Raw genomic sequence first — 19,020 nt, 5'->3', positions numbered from 1 at the left:
CCTCTGTCATGTGTCGTGTTCTGCACCCTGGTTTAAATGCTGTTTTGCTGTCTTAGCTCATCCTCTGACCAGGATTATTTTCCTGATTTTTTTTTTTTTTTATTATTATTTTTTATTTTAACACAAGTTTTCATCAGGTTTGCTTAATCCCTTTTATCAGTGGTTCTCTGCAGGCAGTATTCGCAGAGAGCTGTTGGAGGCAGAATGCTGCTGCCCCTGGCAGGAGGCAGGAGGCAAGCAGTAGAAACTGCTTGCGTGGAGGATGCTTCCCTTGGAGACAGCACAGTGGCACCAGACCTGTGTCTTCAGTTCTAGAGCTGCTGGCCTGTCTGACCATGAATGTGCCTCTCTGCTCCTCCCTCAGGTGTGAGACGGGGGTTCTTCCCTGGTTTTGGAAGAAGGCTTTGGAAGGGAGATGTCAGATACTTCATTTCTGCTTCGAGTGAAACGGGAGCTGCCTCGACCTGGTGCACTGTTTGTGTGTGCTAAAGGCTTTTTTATCTCCTTAGCTGTAGGTCAACCAAAAACGCATTTACATTTCTTGCAGTCACAGGTAAAGAGGCAGCAGCTCAGTGCAGGCACTTCTTGGTCCTCCCTTTGGGAACTGCTCTCGTTCATCGTTGAGCACTGCTAGACCTCAAGGTCCACATGTGGAGGTTACTGCATGTGCAACAGCCAGGAGCCCTCAGCCTCGTACCAGCAGGCGTGCTGCCTGCCCTTCCTTCTGTCTGCTGCCTGTGCTCTGCGTGCATCTGATGGAACTGCCCAGGATTTCTTGGAGAGCTCTGGGGAGGGCAGCTGATCAGAGGCCCCATGTTGCTCTGCTGTCCACGTAGTGCCATTCCTTCTTGGTGCAGATCTGCTGTGCAGTGCCACGTAGGGTGTGAGGTGGTGCTGCAGCTCGCAAGGACAAAATACTGGAGATTCTCCATGTGGGGGGGGGCTGAAGGTGCCCCACAGCAAATTAGCCCAGGGAGGTGGTGGAGTCTCCTGCTCTGCAGATGTTCCAGACCTGCCTGGATGCCAACCTGTGCAACCTGCTGTAGGGAACCTGCATTGGCAGGGGGGTTGGACACGATGATCTCTGGAGGTCCCTTCCAACCCCTACAATTCTGTGATTAGCTTTGGGGAGCAGATGGTTGTAAGCTTGCAGCGCTGCGATCCCAATCCTTGTCTATTTTTATGCAACTCTTACAAGAAAATACTGAGTTTTGATTATGGCTTGATACTGAACCCTAATACTGAGTCAAGATCTGACCTCATCAGAGCAGAGCTGGAGACATGAACCTGACTTCAGTCAGCAGTGCACCGCCAGGGATAGGGAGCACTGCGCTGTGCATGCAGCTGGCACCTCAGAGCTCCTTTGACTGTTAGGGCCAACGAGACTCTGCTACAGAGGAAAACATAATTTTGTAGAAGCACAGGAGTGGCTGATGCTTGGGTTCCACTGCTGCCTCGATTCCCAGTGTTTTGGTTCAGTCTGCAGCACAGATGGCAAAGGCCTTTTCTGAATCGTAGAGAGGCTGCTGGAGGTGTGAAGTAGTGTGTCAAACTGCTCTTTGAAGGCATGAGCTTGCAACTGAATTTTGCTTGATTTCAGAGAACTTTCTAAGAAATAGTCTCAAAAGAGCTGCTGTGAGAATGGAAGATTGCAGTGCAAAGGGAGTCCGGAGTTCTGCTTGGTGCTGCACTGTCTGCAGGAATAGCAGTGTTCTCCCTTGTGTTTGTCTGCTCCCTCCCCAGCTTTTCTATACGCTCCTTCAGGTACTGGAAGGCTGCTAGAAAATCCCTCTGGAGCTTTCTTTTCTCCAGGCTGTAGAGCCCCAGCTCTGTCCCCATATGGGAGGTGCTTCAGCCCTATCATCACCTTTTGGCCCTTCTCTGGACCTACCCCAGCAGCTCCATGTCCTTCTTGTGTTGGAAGGGTCCTAGGAGAAAGTTGGGCTGATCGTAGAGGTTTAGAGGCCTTTGGTGGAAGGTGGAAAAGATCCTGTCAGCTTCCTCTGCTCTTATGTCACTCTGGAGCCAGGAGCAAGTCAGGTCATCTCCTTGGAGCAGCCTTACCCTATGGGAACTGCTCAGGACAGCCCTCCTCTCCTGATACTGCTGCAGTGCTGCCTTTGCTACTTGGAGCTCTGTGTTGTAGCCTCTTGTTTGCTTGTACCTGTCAGGACACCATCATGCTTTAAGTTCTGATGTAGAAAATTCAATTCTCCCACCACGTGAACTGCAACTGGAAAAATGGAAACTGTTTTTTCACTCACCAGGGACTTCACCTGATTGCCACGAGTTTTGAAATGTCGTATAGAATGGCTTGGTAACTACGTTAGCCAATTCCCATAGGACTCTGGATCACCGTAGACTTGTGGATGCTCAGGTTCCTCAGGTGGTCACAAAGCTGATCCTTGCTTACAGAGAGACGCTGCTTCCCCAATCTCTTCCTACCCAACCAAATGTTTGAGGGCTGCATGGGGAGCAGTTATCAGGGAAGGCAGAGGCTAAAATTTGTGTAGTATCTCAGCCTTCTCCTCCTTGTCTGCTGTTACCAGCCTGTCCATGTCACTCACTGGGGGAGTATTCCCTCCTGGACTTTCCTTTTCTGGTTCTCTAATAAAGAACAAAACACAGCAAAGCCAAAAAGCAGTAGAACCATCTGATTTTCCTTTCTGAAACAGCAAAACAGAATGTATTTAACTGATAAAAGTCTCACTGTTTAGGCCCAGCAAAGCAACAAATGTCAATGACCTCTGTAGAAATAAGTAGCACGTTTGCACGTCTTTAAACATTGGTTCATATTTGCAAGCTGAACAGCATTTTCTGACTGTGTCAGTATCAGAAAAAGACAACTTGTAGTGTAGCTTTAGACCTGGAGATGGATGGATGGATGGATGGAGAATGTAATCTCTGCATGTGATCCAGGAACCCAAATGAAGCAGAACTGTGATGGGTTGGCACTTCTGGAAAATAGACTTCATCCCCAAAACCCCTCTGCGTTCAATTCAGGAGCAATTAGCTAAATTTAAGGATGAGGCGTGCAGGGTTTCTTCCACTCAGGTCTCCTGCAATCACACCACAGTCGCAGGTTGAGGATGGCAGGGACCTCAGGGTCCTTCAGGCCCAAGGTGTGCTGTGGTAGGGATACCCAGGTGCTGGGCACCGCGTCCATGCAGCTCCCTCAGCTTCGCTCCCAAGCAGAGCTACTTCAGGCCCTTCATCTTCTTTGCAGCCCTCTGTTGGACTCTCCCAGCCGTTTCCAGGTCTTTATTATTCCTGGGAGCCCACGCTGATCCCAGCACTGCTGAATGGAAGGGCAGGATCACGTCCTGCTGTACCATCGGCCTCTTTGGCAGTGGGATCTCAGCGCTGCCTCACGTCATGACTGGGACCTACCAGGATCCCATGTCCTTTTCCAACCGGGTCCCCCAGGCACATCCTTCTATTCCTCCTTGTTGGATCCTATCATTTTCTTTCAGCCCATTTCTCAGCCTGTCCAGAGCCCCAGGATGGCAGCAGGACACTGATGTACCCCTGCTCCCCCAGGCTGTTGGCTGTAAACTTGCTGAGGGTGCACTCTGCCCCATCTTTCAGATCAGTAACCGTATGCTGTACCCTCTTTCATCAACTTTTTATTAAATGCCAGTCATTTTCTCCTGCTCAGGTTTTGCCTCTGAAAAGCTTCTCCAGATTTCTTACTCTGGTATGATTAGAAAGCTTCGTTTCCCTCTAAACTTGCGTTTGTTTATTCATTGTTTTAATTAAATTTTATCCTGTAAAGCGTATTTTCTGCTTCCTGACCCTTTGTCCTTTTGGTATTTTTGTGGCCATCAGTCACAACTCCAGCTTTCGGTCCATGAGCTTGATGAAACCAGGTTCTGCTTTAAGATCAGTTCTCCCTTCGATGTCTTTCTCACTGCCCTTTCCTACACCTGTTCTTCTCTAACTTTGTTGGCTGTGGATGATACGGCATTGTGATCCAACTTCAGTACACCATATTCCATAGTTCTTCTTCCATTTCCCATCCATGAACCAAAGCTCTCTGCAGCCACCTCACTTCTGTTCCTGCATTCAGCATTGGGTCCTCAGGGAGTTTTGATCTTTGTGCCGCTCCTGTACTTCACAGTGAGTGAAGCAATAGTTTTCATAGCATCACAGAATGGCCCAGGTTGGAAGGGACCTCAAGGATGATGAAGCTCCAACCCCCCACCACAGCAGGGCCACCAACCTCCCCATTTCACAGCAGCCCAGGCTGCCCAGGGCCCCATCCAACCTGGCCTTGAACACCTCCAGGGATGGACGGGGCATCACAGCCTCTCTGGGCAGCTGTTGCAGCCCCTCACCGCTCTCACAGCACAGAACTTCCCCTGACATCCAACCTCCATCTGCCCTCCCTCAGCTTCAAACCATTTCCTCTTGTCTTGCTACTGTCTGTCCTTTCAAAGAGTCGATTCCCCTTTTCCATCTGTCCCCACGTGCTGTCTGTCCTCAGCAGCATGTAATGGAAATGCAGCACAGTTCTTGGTGTGAGGCAACCGGTGGAACACATGGTGGACAAGTCTCAAAGATTTTCCAGTACCTCATCTTTTAATTTGCTATTAAGCAATGGGCTGAAGTGGATGCTTAAAGCAATGAGAGGCTATTGGACTGAAAGGAGTTTCAAGGTGAGATTTTGCAGGCAGAATGAGACCAAATGAATGACTGTACCACGAAAGGAGTCCCTACATGTAGGAACAAAAATGCCTTACTGCTAAAGAGAGGAAAAAAGAGAATGCATTTCAACATCTCTCAGTCTACCTGCATCCCCAGCACATTTGTGTGTTGGGCGTTTGTTCTATTTCTAGTTCCAGAAACGCTTCAACGCTTTGTGTGTTTGTCCAATAAGGATTTGGTTTGTCCAGGAGGTGGAACTTTTTCATTTCCAGAAGGACTCTGCCTTGCTCTGTACCATGGTGCAGCCAGCCCAGTTCCATCTGGGATCCGTATTTTACTGCTGACATTCCCATTGCTGCGGCAAACCCCGGTGCCTGTTGTGATGAATCATAACATCATAGAATCACCAAGGTTGGAAAAGACCTCAAAGCTCATCCAGTCCAACCGCTCACCCATTCCCAACAGCTCCCACTGAACCACGGCCCTCAGCACAGCATCCAGCCTTTCCTTCAACACCCCCAGGCTCGGTGCCTCCCCCACCTCCCTGGGCATCCATTGCAGTGCTGCCCACCTTTCTGACACCTCATTCTTCCTCATGTCCAGCCTGAATCTCCCCTGCCGCAGCTTGAAGCCGTTCCCTCTGCTCCCATCACTGATGGCACGAGAGCAGAGGCCGACCCCCAGCTCCCTGCAGCCTGCCTTCAGCAGCCATAGAGAGCAGTGAGCTCTGCCCTGAGCTCCTCTTCTCCAGGCTGAACATTCCCAGCTCCTTCAGCCTCTCCTCACCAGCCCTGTGCTCCAGACCTTTCACCATTTCATTGCCCTCCTTTGAACACGTTCCAGGGCCTCAATATCTTTCTTGCAGTGAGGGGCCCAAAACTGGACACAGCACTCGAGGTGCGGCCTCACCAGTGCTGAATACAGGGGAACCATCACCTCTCTGCTCCTGCTGGCAGCACTGTTTCTGATGCAAGCCAGGATGAAGTTCCTTAAATCCTTATTTCTGGAATTGGTTAACGAAAGAACTGTGCATACCTGTATGTGCCTGGAGGGCTTTTTATGCATGGTTCCAAAACCACCGTCGATGTGGATGTTTAATAAATAGCATCCTTTCTGTCCTTTCACTTACTATTGAGATTTGGATCACTGTCCTGGGGCCTCCCCCAGGGGTGTGCAGGAGCACAGCTGAGCACGTAGCACTGCAGGGCACCTCTGCTGTCCGTAACCAAACCATCTTAAAGGGCAAATGAGCACCGTCGCAGCCAGAAAACCCTCAGCTCAGCTTCTTTGCCAGGGCAGGACCTTTCCTCCACGTTCCTTTTTCCATTGTTCATTTTTAGCTTGGTTTTTCTCACCAGCTCACGCAGCGCTCTCTCACCTTCCATTTGCTCATCGTTATTTTCAGCCTGGCCACGCGTTCTCACGAGTCACAAGGACGTATTTAGCTCTTCTAATCTCTCCTGGTGAGTCAGAGCCTTTGGCTCCCAGCGGGTCGCTTTGTGAGGACCTCTGTTTTGTAGAGGTGTTTGTGGAAAAAGACACGGAGTTGAGTGATGTCTGTGTCAAGAGGCCTCTGATGGTGAGCGTGCAGGTCTTCCTCTGGGGATGACATATTGCAGTCTTTAGCAAGGCGTGATGAGCCCTTACTTGTATTTCCCCAGGTCCTTGTAATCTGTGATTTAAGATTTCAGGACTGTTAATCCTGTTCATCTCTGAGTAATCATTTCCTCTGAAGTCATTAATGGCGTGAAAAAGGATCCAAAATTCTGACCTCTCCCATCCCCTGCTTTATCTGAAGCATCCTGGCCTCCGCTCAAACGCAACAGTTAATATTATGTTCTGTTGGGGAGTTGGAATAAGGTCAAGCCTGTTAAGATCTGCTGATCCCCACCTACCTCATGGTTCTTTGCTGGTGGCCGGTGCTTGTGTGACAAGAAGCACCAAGTTTTACCAGCGTCTGCTTATTAAATTTGTGCTGCTCTGTCAGCCAAGTTCAGTGGCTGGTCAAGGAATGGAATAACGGTGGTGGTGGGTTTTTTGTCTGTTATGGAAGTAAGATATTCCAAGTGTTGAACTGCTTGACATGAGCATTATTTCTGTCTGCCTGGATAGAGGCATGCGTACTGGTTCTTCAGTTACTCTTCTGGAAATGGTGCTGGGATGGCTGTCAGGTCATTGCAGGCATCATCCCAAGGAAGTTTCAATCCAGCAGCACAACAGAAATGCTATTTCAGCATTCCAGAGTTTTGTAACAACTCTGTGAGCATATTGGAGGTCTTGGCCACTTGCTGGGACTCTTGGGCACACGTTGTTTAGCCCTTCTGGCTTTTTAGATGGATTTCTCATACTGGTGATGTTTAATGGGTTCTTTAGCTCCTGTTAGGGCGTGATTCTTTGTGATACGCATGCATCACTGTGTTTCTATCCAAATACAAATGGGAAGCATTCGTTGTACATTTGCCTTTTCTGTGTCACAGTCCCATTTAAAGCTTCAAGGCATGCAGCTCTAGCGATCAGACACATACCTGCCTCCAAATGTATGTACCATAAAAAGATGTCTGTGCATGCAGAAAACTGCTGCCTTCTCAAAATACCATCCTTAAACCCAACTGCTTTGGTTATGCCTGGAGAAACAACTTGATCTGAAGATCAAATCTGGAGAAACAACAGCTCTGAAGTGCAGCAGCTCCATGCTGTGCCAGTGGAAACCTGTGAAAGTCAAGTTTGGTGCCTCTCCTGCCTGCTGTGCCCCTGCTCAGAGCAAGCTGTCAAAACCCTTAATGGACTGTCCCAGATCTTTTTGGCAGTGTTCAGATTAGGCTGGACGTTAGGAAATACTGCTTTTCTGAAAGAGTGGCCAGGCACTGCAGTGGGCTGCCCAGGGAGGTGGTGGAGTCACCGACCCTGGAGGTGTTCAAGGGACGTTTGGATTTTGTGTAGAGGGATGAGGTTTAGTGAGAACTATTGGTGATGGGTGGATGGTTGGACTGGATGATCTGGAAGGTCTGTTCCAACCTTGGTGTTTCTGTGATTCTGTGATATCCCTGGCAGCTACTGGAAGAGTAAGCCTGCCCACGAGTGCAGCATTTGTCTCTTTGCAATAGTTGGTGTTTATTCACTGCGATTTGGAAAAGCTAGCAGGATCTGGAGACTCTGTTAAAAGATAGCTTTATAGGGTCTATGGAAAATAGGTGGGAATGGAGCCAGTCCTTACTTGAGTGTATTCCTCAGAGATACATAGGTAGAAACACAGATGGGACCAAGGGTGGCAGAGGAGCACATTGGGACACGTATCTGCTTCCTTGGCTTACACTGCAATGCAGACAGAGAGTCATTAAGGTTGGAAAGGACCTCCAAGATCCCCACGTCCAACCCCAAGCCATCGCACCGTGCCCACTGACCACGTCCCCGTGTGCCCCATCTCCACTGTTCTTGAACACCTCCAGGGACGGTGACTCCTCTGCTTCCCTGGTCAGCTGTGCCACTGCACCACCACTCTTTTTGAGAAGAAATGTTCCAAATGTCCAACCTGAATTCCTGACGTGAGGCCATCACTTCCAATCCTATCGCTGATGCCTGTGAGCCGATCCCCGTCTCACTCTAACCTCCTTTCAGAGAGCTGCAGAGGGCCGTGAAATCTGCCCTGAGCTTTGTCTGCTCCAGGCTGAACCACCATCCTCCCCCTGCTGATTCCCATAGCACTGTGCTCCAGAGCCTTCACAGCTCTGCTGCCCTTCTCTGGACATGCTCCAGGGCCTTCATGTCTTCCCTGCAGTGAGGAGCTCAAAACTGAACGCAGCAGTCGAGGAGCAGCCTCACTGGGGTTGAGTACAATCATGATAAATGGATTTTGCCTGGTCTCAAGTGGCAGTTGAGGGAAATACCAGCTTCAGGCTGAAGTGGCAGCTGTTGCCATTTTGCCTTTCCTCCAGTCCCAGTATCGTGTGTCCGTGGAGAAGCTCGCATACGTAGGATGAAACCCTGGATTTGCTGTCATTCAGTGACAATTTGCCATTTCTGCTGCTGTAAGGAATCAGAATCAGATGAGCAGCATGCTTCTATGTGGTGAATATTGCAGACCTGTTGTGAACTGTGAGATGAACCGTTGCTGGATGGCTGGTGATGGATCTGAGGTGGTAAGGGCAAAGATGGAAGAAGAGAAAAAGTAGAGAGAAGTCAGTGAGAGAGTGATACAGAGATGGGACTGTGCTGCCCCTTGCAGCATGGGCAGCTGCTGCTGTGCTTCCAGCCGATGGATGTCAAAGCTCTGAAGCAGCCCTGTGGCTGTAGGCTGCTGTGGGGAAGGTGCAGCTCAACTTGAGGAGCTGCAGACCAACATGAGGAGCTGCAGGCCAGCATGAGGCCTCCCCTCAGTCTCCTGTTCTCTGGGCAGAACAGTCCAAGGGACCTCAGCTGCTTCTCCCTCCTTTTGCCCTCCAGACCCTTCACCACCTTCGTAGCCCTGGACTGAAAACTAAAGGGCACACGCAGGCTACTGGAGCCAGCTCCTTTTTTGTCAGCTATGTACTCATTTCGTATTATTCTCATAGATTTCAAACAAACGTTCACCAGTTTGGCTTCACAGAATTGCAGGGGTAGGAAAGGACCTCAGGAGATCATGGAATCCAAGCCCCTGCCCAAGCAGTTCCCTACAGCAGGTCTCTCAGGTGGGCGTCCAGTTGGTATTGAATATCTCCATGGTGGAGACTCCTCCACCTCTCTGGGCAGCCTGTTCCAGTGCTCTGCCACCCCTGCCATGAAGATGATCTTCTACATGTTAGTATGGAGCTTCCTCTGTTCAGATTTTAGGCCGCTGTTCCTTGCCCTATGACTGAGAAGGGCCTGTTTGGGCCTTGCCCCTACACTGAGAAGGGCCTGTTTGCCTCCCAACTCCCATTAGAAATTTATGAGCACTAATAAATCCCCTCTCAGTCTTCTTTTCCCCAGGCTGAACAGCCCCAGGTTACTCGGCCTTTCCTCATACAGGAGATGCTCCAGGCCCTTTATCATCTCTGTGCCCCTCTGCTGGGCTCCTTCTAGGAAATCCCTGTCTTTTTGAGCTGGGGAGCCCAGGGCTGGATACAGGGTTCTAAATGTGGCCTCACCAGGGCAGAGCAGAGGGCTGGGATCACCTCCCTCCACCTGCTGGCCACGCTCTTCTTCTTACATCACTGTTTTTTATGTGAGGACTCATTTGCTCTGGGAGTTTGAAATCCCCTTTCTAAATACACCCATATCCCATTTGAGCCCCTGTGGTGTTCTGGCAGTGTCTTTAAACCTGATTACACCTGGTTCCTCCTTGGTGTTCTGGTTTTTCCGTTCACACTGTTAGACATGTGGCGCAGGGAGGCTCTTCACCCTCAGCCCAGTTGTTTTTGTTCTGGCACATTTCCCCATGTTTTTAGACTGGTTTCAGTGGCTTTGTGAAACCCCTCATTCTGTGGTTTATCTTTCAGTTAGTTTCAATGACCAACACACCGTGCAACTGGAAGTGACTTCAACCAGTGACGTTGTATATTCCCTGTTCATTGTCAAAACCACGACAGAAGTAGTGATTTGGACATAATCATTCGGTCACTGATTGAAACCATCAACTATCTTACTTGAAACATCTCCATCTGTCGTCCATGTGTGGGAATCCAGTTCTGCACGATTGCAAGAGGTTTTTGTATCATTAGAAGCCTTGAGAGTATTGTCAGAACCTGCTGAGGCTGGAGGAAAGAAGGTGGATGTTTGTAGTTACAACCTAATAAAGGTTTTCACGCAAGCAGGGTGTATCTAATCTGTAACTGGTTTTAAAACGTGCTGTCGGTGATGTAGAATGCTATCTGATGACCACCCCCTTTTTTGTCTCACCTGAACAAATCCACGTCTTTCAGTATTTGGGTTTAACTCAGCCTCCAGGTCTTGCACAACAGGCATAATGAGGAAATGGCAAAGAACCTCGTTCTAATTCTGCATTTCTTGGGGTTTGTGATCTTGGTAGCATGTGAAGACCCCGCAGGATGTTGCTTTTGTCCCTGTGGAAAGTGAAGAAGGGTTTGGAGGAAGAGCATTAAGGAAGGTGTTTCCTGCTTCTTTGCCTGCCATGTTATCTGGCCAATCCAGATGCACCTGATGGTGAAGCTGGACCCCTCTGCAGCAGCCTCTCTCCATTCTGGACTTTGTTTCCAGGGAGCTGACATCTGGAGGACAGCAACTTCAGTTCTCTCCAGAAGTCTCTGTATATTTCTGTCTCTTAACCTCACCAACTCCTTGGCCCTGACAGATCCCAGAGTCTCCTGTCTGTCCTATTCCTTTCGCTTTCCCACTGCATGCTCCCTACCTTCCTTCTCATGTCTGGGGCAAGAAGAACAGTTTGTGTTGGTGGCCTGGATGTAGGCAACGTCTGTTAAAGTTTGAGGAGATTTTTGCTGTTGGAGGGGGCTATAATTTGGTGTGTGGAGGTGGGAAATGGGAAGAAGAGACTTCTGGATGGCACAGCCGCAGCTCAGACTTGTACATGCAGAGGGGAGGAGAGGAAGGAGCCACTGGACAAAACAGGTGGCTTTTCCAGAGTCACACCTTGATTTCCATCTACACACTAAAGCCAAGTGTCCCTCCAGGGCGTTGTAGGTGTGCCATTCTTGAGCCTGCATGCCTCATTGGGATAGCCCTCAACCTCCCAGCAGCTGTGCAGAACGCACCCCAAAGGGAGCTGTGCGGTAGAGCTGGGCTGTGATAGAACACCAGCCCCGTTTCCTTACCCAGTCCTATCCCACTTTATGGTGGACATCTCATTCCAGTGTGTTCATTACAGGCAAACTGACTCTTGGTCTTGAGATACAGTTCAGGACTCGGCTGTGAAAAATGGTTTAACTATATTGTGACATCGGTCCCGTCGAGACACGGATACCAAGCTTGCATAAACACTCAAGCAGAAGCATGCAGATAAAGTCTGTGCTCTCGTGCATGTTCTCTAAGTCGTTATCCTTTGCCCTTCAAGATGTCTGTGGCATTCTCTCTCCCTGTGCTGACGTGTAACTCGTGTCCATTCTGCTTCCAGCTGACACTGACTATCGTGCGGCAGACGGGGGGGCTGGGCATCAGCATCGCAGGGGGCAAGGGCTCCACCCCCTATAAGGGTGATGACGAGGTAAGGCTCTGGGCTGTGTCGTTATGGGAGTGCCTGCTTCTCTGTAGCTGTGTGTTGGATGTCCACATGTAGGAGCTTTGTGATCGGGGTGGGATTTCGCAGAGCGGTTGGGAGCAGCCCGGTAGCATGCTGTAAAGGACCAACTAAAAGCACTTTCTGGCATTCTGGGGTCTGCTCGATATGTTTCACCCCTGGGCTGGAGTGCAGAGGCACAGCCTTCACGCTGCTGCCCACCAGCAGCCATGAGAACAGCAGTTTCTCTCCCACTTGTCTTTGTATACAGGACTCCAAAGGAGAAAAGCACAGCGTTGGCTTAAGCATTTATGATTGCATCAGCTGTCCTGTTCTCCCCATAGTGGAAAAGGATTCGTGCTTCCCTTTTCCCTTTTGTCACCCGTGGGGCAACCATGGGATGGAATGCCTTTTTCCTTTCATATCATTTCCTAATTGGAGTGATGTGAATGTCTTGTCCCTCCTTCCAGGGTATGGGGCTGGCAAGAGATTTCCCCTTTCCCATAAGGTGGATGAGGTGGAATGTTTTCCTTCCATGCTTTACAGGGTTGAAGAATGGACTCCATCTCCTTTAACACACTTTTTTTTTCCCCCCAGGGCATCTTTATTTCCCGTGTCTCAGAGGAGGGACCTGCAGCTCGTGCAGGAGTTCGTGTTGGGGACAAGCTTCTGGAGGTAAGGGCCTGGCTGCTGTGAGTTCATAAATAATTTTAATGAGTGGAGAGGTGTGGGCTGGTGCTTATATCCATTACGCTGGTCTGGAGGCCATATCGAGTATCAGGAGCTGCAAGGAGAAAACAAAATCCTCCTGACTCCAAGCGTAGGTTGTTTAATTAACATTACCCTGAATCTTTTGCTTCTTTGTAAGGACAGAAATCGCTCCTAGGTTCACTCTCCCCAAATGAAGTGTTTCACAAGTGAGGGTAGTGAGGCACTGAACAGGTTCCCCAGAGGTGTGGTGGATGCCCCATCCCTGCAGACTTTCAAGGCAAGCCTGGACCAGGCTGGACCAACCTGATCGAGCTGTGCTTGTTCATTGCAGGGCAGTTGGACCTGATGACCTTTAAATGTTCCTTCCAAATCTAAGGATTCTATAGTTCTATAAATCAGAGAGGGAAAAATGCACGTGAGTGAGACCACAAACCCAGCAGGCTGAGCAGCCAGCCTCTATGTGCTGTTCCTTTCTACTTTCTTATAAAGGGTAAAAGCGAACCTTGTAATATAAATCTTAACCTCCAGCCAGCCAAATGCCTATCTCCAGATTGTTTGAGGCATGATTAATTGTACAAGATTGGGCTCCAATTGAGGAAGGATTGATTGCGTTACGCAGGGAATAGATGTCACTACAATGTTGGATAGAGACCAGAAGAATAAGTGGTCTGTATTTGGAGCACTGTGCTGTTTGTGGGAGCTGATGTGGTGTCTTATGCCCTTCTACTGCTGCAGTGTATATCTGGGCAGGGGAGATCTGGCATTTATGTGACTCCATGTTCCTTCTTTTTCACCACTCAACCTGGCACGGACTGTAGTAGAAGTCTATTCTGATTTCTTCTATGTTCCAGGGCTTTAAATGCCACCTTGCATCTTTGTGCTGCATGCGCTGAGTTGCATTTTGCTGCAGAAAAAGGAGAGTCAGCTCTTGAGGATTTTGAGAGATGAATGAATGTTCCTTTTTTCAACAGTTAAATTTTTGGCACCAGGTGATTTCATGGAAGATAGATAACTTTCCAGTTAAAGATTTGGGAAAAGATCCTTTGTCACTTCTAGTTTACCTTCCATGGTGTCCATTCGTCTGTGCCTCCTGTAAAATCAGAGGTGCTCTCTCAACATTACCCTTATTCTTTCTAAAATATGGTTACATCTGCGAGTCACTTGCAGCAGTTCTGTTCTCATTGGCTTTGAGTGGGATGGAATATTTCTTCCACTCTAGAATAAGGATAGTGTTGCTCACTAATAAAGGCCGTGATGGGATAAAGGATCTTAAATGCCCTGAAGTAGGAGAGATTAGATTTGAATTAGATTTGGGACCATAGAATCGTAGAATATCCTGAGTTGAAGGGATCTGTAAGGATTGTTGAGTCCAATTCCTTCAAGTCCTGTATTCAAGGCACTGATGAGGAGTTCAAAGAGAATGGGCCCTAAGGCAGAGCCCTGCAGAACCCCACCAGCCTGGTGGAACCCCACTGACCACCCCTCTTTGGGCCCAACTCATCGGTCGGTTGTTCACTCACTGTATTAGGATTTAGGCAGCACATGCACGAGGGAAGCTTCCTTGAAGGGCAGCAGGTGACGTCTGTCCCAGGGGGGACAGAGTGACAGCACAGAGCTTTGTAGGGAATCACAGATTCGTAGGATGGTCATGAGTCTGGGGTGCATTAAAAAGAGCGTGGCCAGCAGGTCGAGGGAGGCGATCCTCCCCCTCTGCTCTGCCCTGCTGAGGCCTCACCTGGAGCACGGCATCCAGTTCTGGGCTGCCCAGCACAAAACAGACAGGGATCTGTTGGGAAGAGTCCAGCGGAGGGCCAGCAAGATGGTGAGGGGCCTGGAGCATCTCTGCTATGGAGAAAGGCTGAGTGAGCTGGGTCTGTTCAGCATGGAGGAAAGAAGGCTGAGAGGGGAGCTGATCCAGGTCTGTCAATATCTGAGGTGTGGGGGGCAGAATGGCGAGGCCGGACTCTTTTCAGTGGTGAGTGGAGACAGGATGAGGGGAAACGGCTGGAAACTGCAGCATAGGAAGTTGTGCAGCAGTGTGCGAAGGAACGGCTGTGCAGTGAGGGGAGGAGCGCTGGAACAGGCTGCAGGGAGGTGGGGGAGTCTGTGGGTCCCAGCGTGTCTCTATGGGTCCCAACGTGTCTCTATGGGTCCCAGTGTGTCTCTATGGGTCCCAACGTGTCTCTATGTGTCCCACTGTGTCTCTATGGGTCCCAATGTGTCTCTAAGGGTCCCACTGTGTCTCTATGGGTCCCAATGTGTCTCTATGGGTCCCAGTGTGTCTCTATGGGTCCCAATGTGTCTCTATGGGTCCCAACGTGTCTCTACGGGTCCCAGTGTGTCTCTATGGGTCCCAATGTGTCTCTATGGGTCCCAACGTGTCTCTATGGGTCCCAACATGTCTCTATGGGACCCAACGTGTGTCTATGGTCCCACTGTTCACTGGAACAGGCTGCCCAGGGAGGTGGTGGAGTCTCCTTCTCTGGAGATGTTCAAGACCTGCCTGGATGCCGACCTGTGCGACCTGCTGTAGGGAACCTGCTTTGGCAGGGGGTTGGACTCGATGATCTCTGGAGCTCCCTTCCAACCCCTACAATTCTGTGATTCTGTGAGTTGGAAGGGACCTTTAAAGGCCATCTGGTTCAACTCCGCTGCAGAAAACAGGGGCACCCACAGCTAGATCAGAGCGCTCAAAGCCTGCTGCAGTGTGATGATGAACTGTGCTTGTGCTGGGGAGCAGCAGCGAAGGCCGGAGCAGTCCATGCCGTGCGTGCTGGTGGAAGCCGTGCAGGAAGAAGGGCAGGGTTGTGCCTGGCTCTCTCCATCCCCAGGTGAACGGAGTGTCCCTGCACTGCGCGGAGCACCACGTGGCGGTGGAAGCGCTGCGTGGCTCGGGGAGCTCCGTGTCCATGACGGTCCTGAGGGAGCGGATGGTGGAACCGGAGAACGCCATCACCGTCACCCCGCTGCGCCCTGAGGACGACTACAGCCCTCGAGAGAGGAGGGGTGGCCTCCGCTTCCCTGAGCGACCCGAGGGGGCACCTCCCACGGAGAGATACTCCACCTGCTTGATGCGCAATGAGAAGGGTCTGGGCTTCAGCATCGCTGGTGGCAAAGGCTCCACGCCGTACCGGGCTGGTGACACGGTCAGTGACGGCTCTTTGGGAGGAAAGGGGCTCCAATCTCTGCATTTTGGCACTGCTTGAGTGGGCAGCACGGGGTCTTTTCGTCACTGAGGGCAAGAGGCAGCAAGGCATGGCCCGGGGGCTGTCCTGCAGTGCTGAGAGAGACAGAATCTGCTCTTAACTCAGGGAAAGGGAGAAGTTCAGAAGGAGGTGGGGCAGAGGCTTGCAATCCCTGCCAGTGACATTTAATCCTGCTGCTGTCCTCTTGACATGTGTTCTGGGCTCTTGGCCACATGAAGGCTTTCCTGCAGGTGGCTCCGGAAGCAGAACGGGGTTTGCTGGAGTGAGGAAGAAGGGAAAATGCCAGGAGGGGGGGGTTCTGCAGAGGGAGTGGGCTGAGACCCGCCTGGTGTCGGGGAGCAAAGCCTTGGGGAGGCACGGAGTCTCTGACCCTTCTGATTGCATTTCAGGGGATTTTCATCTCACGGATTGCAGAGGGAGGTGCAGCCCATCGGGACGGGATCCTGCACGTAGGAGACCGGGTCATCTCGGTGAGTGTGGGTGGCTGGGGAACAGCAGGAGGGAATGGGAAGGGGCTGACTCTGCCCTTGGGGCAGCAGACACAAGTACAGTTCCCTGCCCTGCCTCAGCTGTTCTCCTATCTTTAATACTAGATTTTGGAGCCCTTTTTTTAAGCTCCTCAAAGGCAAGGGATGTGAAGGGGCAGCGCTGCGCCCTGTGGAGAGCAGGGCAGCAGTTGTCAGCACTGCCTGAAGGAGAAGGAGGGCAACATGGAGCCGGGCAGGGCACATGGAGTGTTTCCCCTGCTTTCATTTCAACCTCTGGCCCCAACTCCCCTCCTGTTTGTGCTGTGATACAGATCTCACTGCTGCCTCTAACCTCAGTCTTTCTGCCTAATGCGTCACTGGCTCTCCTCCTGTGGGGAGAGCCTGCTGAGCCTCCTGACCTTCCTCCCGAGCTCGCATGCTGCCTCCAGGTGAAAGCTCCTGCCTCTTGGTGCTGGTGGTGGGTTTCTGATCCAGCTGTTGTGGTAAGAGCACGTGTTACCACAGAGCTGGCGTGGGTAAACACTGATACAGCCTCGTCAGTGCTGGCTTCTGTCTGCTCTATCCCTAGGCTGGGGGCTGCGTTGTATTTGCTCTGGCACAAAGCTGTAGTGGAGCTTTGACCTAGGTCTGGCAGTCATATCCTGCCAGGACACCTAAACTGCTATGACATCTCTCCTTGTCTTCTAGTGCTCCTCTATCCTCCCACAACCCACCTTGGTTGTTGTCAGTCAGAACTGTGGAGTCATGGAATGGTTTGGGTTGGAAGGGTCATGACGACCACCCAGTTCCAACCCCTGTGCTGTGGGCAGGGATACAAGCCATCCAGCCTGGCCTTGAACACATCTAACATTCTCTGGACAACCTGCTCCAGTGCCTCACCACCCACATAGTGAAGAATTTCCTATTGTCTAATCTAAATCTCCCTTTTTTAATTCCAAGCCATTAGCCCTCGTCCTGCTATTACCCTTCCTGGTGAAGATTCCCTCCCCATAGCCCAAATTATTTTCGTTTTGCTCTTCTTTCGATGCTCCACTGCCATGGAAGCATGACTGAGAGGCATGATTGCATGGTGTTTGTTGGCTCTGCCTGTGGCAAGAAGGAATCGTGATATTTTGGAATGGAGTCAGAAGTCAAACCCTGTTGCATCTTTATGGTCTATGGGCATTTTCATTCACATCAAACTGTTCATATAACATCTGCACCTTCCAGCAAGTGTCTGACTGCAGCAGCCCCAGCAGGCATTCCTCCTGGTGGCAGCTGCTCTTCTGCCTTTCCTTCCTGTGGGGTGCGCTGCTAAATGTGAGATCCACATGGTGGTGGTGTTACATCCTGAGACCTCTTATCTCTCTTTGGTGATATTTGTTCCTTGAGAGTTTCTGCTCATTCTAAGAAATGCATGAGCAGCCCTGTGAGTTTTACCCCATCTCTGGACAAATCTGCAGCAAGGTCAGGCCCATGGAGCTGCCGTGGATGCTGAGAATACCTGTTCACCTCAACACCATGTCTGTGTGACAGAATTCCCTATTTGCCACAACTTTTCTGAAGCAGTGATTGCCCTTTTTTTAGTTTTTTTGTTTGTTTGGTTTGGTTTTTGGAAGACTTTTCAGGACATGGTGATTAACCAGATGTGTCCTGCAGGCTGCTTGTGTTTCTCTATGGGGAGAGCAGGAGGGCTCTGGTTGGGAAGCAGTCTGTAGGTCCAGCAGGCAGAAGCCTCCCACCAAAGTCATGGTTTCCTGGTCATGCCTCTGTTTCACTTTGCTGAAAGTGAACTTTTTGTTTTCTTGAGGAAAGAAATACAACAGAGCTTCATGGTCTTCCCCTGTGCTCTGTACCATCCTGGATTTCTCTGCAGAGAAAGGCCAGGAAAACTCCCTTTGTTTTCTTCAGGAGCTTTTTGTAAAAGAACTGAAGAGCCCAGCCTAGAGCTGTCTTCAAAGTTAACGCTCCACAAAGCTCACCAGTGACTGATCACTAACTCTCCAGCCTTCTCCGTGTTCTGATGTCTCTTATGAGTCAGAACCTGACCCAGTTTTGTGATGGACATCTTGAGAGTCACCTGGGTGGTGGAAGACATGGGGCAGGGAGGTAACGGAGACTTTGACCATAGTTTGAGATCATAGAATCATCAGGGTTGGAAAAGACCACGAAGATCATCCAAGTCCAACCGTCAGATCTAGCAGGGAGGTTCAGGACTGGGAGCAGTGGCCAAGGGCAGCTAGTTTTTGGGGATAGGTCTGGGATTAAACAAAGAGCCCTTAGCTGGGGGGGGCTGAGGGCAGTAGTGGCATCAGGTGGTGCATGAGAGGCCTAATGAGCCATTGATGCTGAAAATTCTGCCAAGGGCTGTTAGATGGGAGGTGCTATGAGTGAGGGACATCTTGTGTCCTCATCCATTGGCACCTGGGGCAATACCACTGTATGCCTGTGGTCCAACAACTATAATCAGAAAAGAAAAAGGCCGTAGGATATCCCCAGTTGGGATGTAATCCATGAGGATCACAGAGAACCTCCCAAAAATCAGGCCGTGATGTTACCTGATGAGCAGTTTGTTTAATGATCCATCTGTGAGTGCCCCGATCTCGTCTCTTATCTGCTCTTCATTAGGTTTGTGCATCTGCATGTTGTTTCTCTTTCCTGCTTATTGCCTTGTCTTCTATGCTGACGAGCCACTACCTGGGTGCTTCCTTCCTGGAGCCCCTTCCTGTGTGTGATAACGTGCAGGCTGACATCTTCACCTCCTTGTTGGTCCTCAGTGGTTGGTGCCAAAGGTGTACTTTGGGGACAGATGTCTCAGCATAAGAGCAAAGGCTGCAGGGCT

General features: G+C 50.4%; 1 protein-coding gene across 45 annotated transcripts in view; it reads left to right on the top strand.

The window, feature by feature from the left end:
- The window catches only part of SCRIB (scribble planar cell polarity protein), a 109,696-nt gene that overhangs the window by 33,134 nt on the left and 57,542 nt on the right, over positions 1 to 19,020 (top strand). For 44 of the 45 annotated variants that reach the window (XR_007375981.1, XR_007375974.1, XR_007375979.1 and 41 more), the window contains 4 exons: positions 11,693 to 11,782; positions 12,392 to 12,469; positions 15,337 to 15,651; positions 16,101 to 16,181. Coding sequence is in view for 1 of the 45 variants with exons in the window: in XM_048940174.1 (XP_048796131.1) it covers positions 11,693 to 11,782; positions 12,392 to 12,469; positions 15,337 to 15,651; positions 16,101 to 16,181 (564 nt within the window). In the remaining 44 variants the exon portion in view is untranslated. The remainder of the gene's footprint in view (positions 1 to 11,692; positions 11,783 to 12,391; positions 12,470 to 15,336; positions 15,652 to 16,100; positions 16,182 to 19,020) is intronic. The other variant, XR_007375991.1, reaches the window with a different exon arrangement.

Source organism: Lagopus muta, chromosome 3 (genome assembly GCF_023343835.1).
Source record: "Lagopus muta isolate bLagMut1 chromosome 3, bLagMut1 primary, whole genome shotgun sequence".
NCBI classification, from domain to species: Eukaryota; Metazoa; Chordata; class Aves; order Galliformes; family Phasianidae; genus Lagopus; species Lagopus muta.
The sequence above is the reverse complement of the archived record's forward strand: the minus strand, read 5'-3'. Positions and strand labels throughout refer to the sequence as shown.